The sequence below is a fragment of the Mangifera indica genome, chromosome 2, assembly GCF_011075055.1.
Source record: "Mangifera indica cultivar Alphonso chromosome 2, CATAS_Mindica_2.1, whole genome shotgun sequence".
Classification (NCBI taxonomy): domain Eukaryota; kingdom Viridiplantae; phylum Streptophyta; class Magnoliopsida; order Sapindales; family Anacardiaceae; genus Mangifera; species Mangifera indica.
Genome location: NC_058138.1, coordinates 9,695,181 through 9,700,377, shown reverse-complemented (window position 1 = coordinate 9,700,377; position 5,197 = coordinate 9,695,181). Strand labels below are relative to the sequence as shown.

General features: G+C 36.7%; 1 protein-coding gene across 1 annotated transcript; it reads right to left on the bottom strand.

Moving 5' to 3' along the window:
• Positions 1 to 445: 445 nt before the first annotated feature.
• On the bottom strand, positions 446 to 4,790 carry LOC123209382 (WEB family protein At3g02930, chloroplastic-like). The gene is made up of 3 exons (XM_044627410.1): positions 4,401 to 4,790; positions 3,657 to 3,882; positions 446 to 3,099 (listed from the first exon to the last, which is right to left on the bottom strand). Exons 1-3 carry the CDS (start codon positions 4,415 to 4,417, stop codon positions 796 to 798), a joined length of 2,547 nt encoding a protein of 848 aa, XP_044483345.1. The 5' UTR covers positions 4,418 to 4,790; the 3' UTR covers positions 446 to 795.
• Between the last annotated feature and the right edge of the window lie 407 nt (positions 4,791 to 5,197).

Here is a 5,197-nt window from a genome sequence, read left to right as displayed (position 1 = left end):
ATCTCCAACTGAATATGCTCACCTTAAAAACAACAATAATAAGGTGTACATTGAGTTACCCAGATTGACAAGTAGAAAAACTAGAATTTTGTCATGTGTCGTTTTTCGAACTCCAATTCCAAATCAGAATCTTCTGATCAAACTGGCTACAATAACTTGCATTAAACAAATCCAACAGCTATCGAGGTTTTTACACTAAAAGACCAATGCATATCGCTCACATAACTCAAAGTAATTAAGTCTTACAAAGGTTCTACTATCAACTCAACTCACTTTCAGTTGTGTTGGAGACTTCAATGTAATAACAGGGGAAGCCAGATATGTACTAATTTATGAGGAGTTAAAGAAAATAAATAAACTTCGATTTGCAGGAAGTAGTTCAGGAATAGAGATACATTACAAACAGTGAATTTCATATGGCAGCATTTATATAAACAACACTAGCTTAGCAAGAATAATATATTAAGTTTTTCATGTAGAATAACCAAAAGCAAATAAAAATACAATTTGTAGATATACCACAATACCACTCCTTTTCATGAAATTTAGATAAGAAGGGCAAGGGGAAAGAATTAAGGACAAAAAATCTCCACCACATACAAGATACTCCCCACCATGGGGAACCACATTAAGGAAAAGAAAAAAAACACTTGAGAAAGAAACTAAGATAATACAAGCTTTTTCATTTATAACCTCTCTGAAAATCAAATGCAAGAACAACAAAGCAAACACAATAAGGTGCAAGGTAGTATACTCAATACACCTGCCTGCTAGTCAGGCTAAGAGATTCTTCCTCTACTTCTGGTTGCTAGCTGGCTTCTTCTTGAGTAAGCTTCCAAATTTCCTGATAAAAGGTTTCTTCTTCTTCTGCTGTTGCTGCTTTGTTGGTGAGGTTGCACTATCCTCAACATTTTCTGTGGACAACAGTCCATTTATCTGATCAATTTCACTGCCATCCACCTTTGAATTCACTTCCCCTCCAAATGATTCCTTCTCTAGTTCCCTGTCTGGAGAAAACTCCTTTTCAATCTTGCAGCTTTCCCACATTTTGAACTCACGTTCCACCGTGTCATCTTCTTTTTCTTTGTTCTCATTTTCCCTCAGTTTTCCATTGGCACTCTCAACTTTAGCATCAACCCTTTCAATGTTCTCATCATTGAAGCCATTAATTTCTTCTTTAGGATCTTCTAATTTCTTTTCCTTGATTGGTTGTTGTGGAAGGTCCATTTTAGACTTGTCTTCACTCACATGTCCATTCTCTTTAGAGGATTCGACTGGAAGGAGGCCATAATCTTTTTCACTATCTGTATACTCAACATTTTCCTCTGTTTGCTTTTTTGTCAAAGCTTCTTCAAGTGACTTAGACAACTCCTCAACCTTATTAAGATATGCAGCTTCTGTAGCTCGGAATTCCTCATTTTCTTGATTGACACCCTGCAACTCAGTTTCCTTGTCCAACAAACTCTCCTTCAGTTTCATGCTCTCGGCCTTGGCTTGCCCAAGAGCTTCCTGCAGATAAATCACCTCAGCTTCAACCTCTTTAAGGCTTTCCCTCAGCTGAGCTTCTTCCTCCTTTGCAGCATTAGCTTCTTGCTCATTTTGTTTGAGCAGATTCACCAACCTATTTAATTCCTTCTCCAATGAAGAATTTTCTTCTTCTGATTTCTTTACACAATCCACCAAATGAATCTCTTTTTCCTCCCAGTCAGCCTTGGACTTCTGGAATTCGTTCTTGGACTGTTGAATAGTGTTCGAAAGAAAATCAATCTCATGTTTAGCATCATCAAGCATGTTTTCATACTTCTCGTTTGTCGCTTCCAGGACCAATTTTAAATCTTCTATGTGGGCCTGAAAACTTTCATGCTCGTTTTGACTGGATAGCAGCTTTTCTTTGGTTTCCCTTGCTTCTGCAGAGACTTCATGCAATGCAGAAGCTAAGCTTTCCATCGCCTTCTTGCTCTTCTTCTCTTCTTCCTGAGAATTCTCCAACTCATTAATGAGCTTGTTTTTCTCTTCCAGTAGGTTTTGAACACTGGAAGCTGCAAGTTTCTCATTGTTCAAAGCCAGCACTTTCTCTTCCTTAACGGTTTCTAATTCAGATTTCAAAGCTTCAACTGTTTTTGAAATTTCAGAAGTTTCATTCTTAGCCATATCAAGACAGCGTTCTGATTCCTCAAGATCCCCTCTCTGTCTTCCAATTGTCATTTCCAACAACCCCACCTTCTCTTTAAGAGAAGCAATCTCAGATTCTGCTTCATGCAACAAATCATTGTTTTCCTCTAGTTTCCTCATTACTGAATCCAAAGATTCTGATGCCGATCTCTTCAATTTATGTGCCTCCTCGGCTTGCATTTCTAATTCATCTATCCTGATTTTCCATTCTTCCACAAAATTACGAGCATATGATTCGGAAATCCTGGCGGCCTCTAGCTCAACATTAAGCTGTTCAATAGAAGCTTCCCTTTCCATTAACTTTTCCTCAATACTTTTTGATTTCTCAAGTTTTAGTTTCAAAGATTCTACCTCTTCTTCAAGCTTCAACACCAACTCCTCATTTTCAATGGTCTTTGACTCACGCTTTGAATTAAGTAAGGCCTTCAACCAGGACAACTCAGATGAGAGAATTTCCACCTTCTCAGCATGGATCTCGGCAATCTTAGTGGCATCATCAGCATGGCTCAATGCCTGGTTCTTTGCATCAGAAGTCATTTCCAGTTCCTGCTTTATCCTTTGCAGCTCCTGTGTGGTTGAGAGAAGAGTAGCAACATCCAAAGCATGTTGGTTCCTCACAGCTTCAATCTCTTTTTGCCATTCCTCGTCCTTTTTTTGGGCCGCCTCTATTCCTGCCTGTTCCATTTCAACAGCCCGGAACTTCTCAATCTCAGAATCCTCTTCAGCTCGCTTTTGAGCCACCAAAGCCTCTCTTAGTTTCTCATTTGCCTCATCTGCCACTCTCTGAGCTTCTTTCAGCTCCTTAACTGCTTGTGCCTTCTCCTTCTCAATCAATGCTATCTGATCCTTTGCTTTTTTTAGATCTTCCTGAGCAAGACTCAACTGAGCCTGCAATTCGGGTCCCTTCACAAAACGTGACTGTGGTTTCTGAAATCAAAATCAATCAAACAATGCAAATCAAAATTTGTACAAGTTCCACAATTAAGCCATGTTACACTAGTATCCAACAGAAATGAATATTAAAAAGCATAGAAAACACATCTAATGTTTCTCTTTCTTCTCTATTGATTTTACTTTTATTTCAATTTTTAAGAGGTGCAACGTCAAGCCACAGGCTGACTAGCACAAGAATAAGTTTCAATAATTTTAAGCAGATACTTCATGATATCATGCTAAAAGGTATTGCCATTTGAAGAAAACCCCCTCAAGAGTCAGCTTTATGAGTCATCATTTTTTCAGAAATAACTTGAAAAAACAGCATACTTCCAGATTTGTTAGAAAGAAAAGGCTTCCATGCTTAACTTTCATTCCACATTGCCAAAGTAGACTACCTTGATATCCAAGAGCTAAGCACTCTAGTCTTTCACTTAATATGTTGATGCAAAATTCAAAGACTTTAATTGGAAACAAAAAAACAAGCATCTATGCCTTAAACGCCAAGACTATAAAGCATTGAAGCTTAATTGGCGTTTGCAAGAACTTACTTCAGGGGGGGTACCGGCCTTGGCTAGTGGGGCAGTAGTAACCTTTGGTGATCTTCTATCAATCATTGGCTTCGAATTAATGGATCTTGGGGATTGATCAACCGAAAGACCAGCATTTTGCACGGAAGAAGGCGAATCAACTTCTGATTTAGCCACTCCTCTGCTAAGTTTACTCACTTTAGGAGTAGCTGGTGAAGGTTTGCTAGGAGTAACAGATAGACTAGATCTGCATAAGTTCAAAACGCCATAACTCTATCATCAAAACATGAACAAACAATAATTCAAAACATAAAAGCCATTCCATACATGAAAGCACAAGTCCTGTAAAAAGTAATAACAGTCACTCACAGTATAAAAATAAAACAGGTATCTAAATCTCAAAAATGAAAACTTTTGAACACAATTATAGTAATAGATATCATCATAAATTTAAAACTGCCAATTCCTAGATATATAGTAAAACAGATCCAAGCAATGAAGATAAATTCCACTAAAAAAAGAAAAATTAAGTGAAAACCACAAGAGTAAGAAACTCAAAACCTTTTAAAAAGTGAGGAAAAAAACAGAAATTTCCTAGTTGAAATCAAGAAGAAACTCATGTAAAGATAAGAACTTGTCGATCCTAAAGCAAATTACGAACAATACTTTCGAAACTTGACAAGCCAGATGAGAAAATTAAAAAAAGAAAGTCAGATCCAGGGAGAATCAGAAGAGACAAAAGAAAATTGGTTAGTGAGTACTTACTTGGATTTGGTTGACATGATTGAGGAAGAGAAGTGAAGTGGGATATTGAAGTTGAATACAAAGAGAAACAGTGAAAGAGAGGGATGGGAAATGTGCTGAGAATGCTAATGAGCTGACATTGTATAAGTGTGGATTTTTGAGATTATAATAATGAGAATAACAAGAACAAGAAAGAAGAAGAAGAAGAAGAAGAAGAAGAGGAAATAAAAAAAGGTGAAGCAGGAGAATTTACAGAAGAAAGAAGGAAAAAGAAAAGCAAATAATTTGAGTTGGTGCCGATGTCCCTCAAGTGGTCACAGTCTCAGATAAAAATTGAAACATAACTCACACAAAGTTGTAGCAAGTGTTCTCTCTCTCTCTCTCTCTCTCTCTCTCTGCTTCTTTCTGAGAGAGAGAGGGAGGTTTTTCTGTTTTTCTTGAAATTATAATTTATGGTGGGAAGAAGAGGAAATGACAAAAGGGACCCTGGTTGATTTTTTAATTTTTTTTTTTTAAAATAAATTGTTGTTTGGCCTTTTGATAATAATAGAAACTTTATCAGAGGGAGCGAGAGTGGAGGCCAGGCCACCACCCTGCTTTTTAGTGAAAAAGGGAAAGACATGGGCGATGAGATGAAACATGATCATGTATTTCTATTAATACGTAATCTGTGTACTCTCTTTTACTTTTCAATCAAATTATGTGTATCTATTTTTTATACATAATTTATATACATAGATAATATGTTATCATATGATTAGATATTTTTTTATCATATAATTACACATATTATAAAATCACCTAATTACATAATGATA

Bases quoted from the DNA above. Each gene is read 5' to 3' on its own strand.
- LOC123209382 (XM_044627410.1), bottom strand. The intron at 3,100-3,656 runs GTAAGTTCTTGC...TTTTGATTTCAG, and splicing joins AGGCCGGTACCCCCCCTGAA to AAACCACAGTCACGTTTTGT.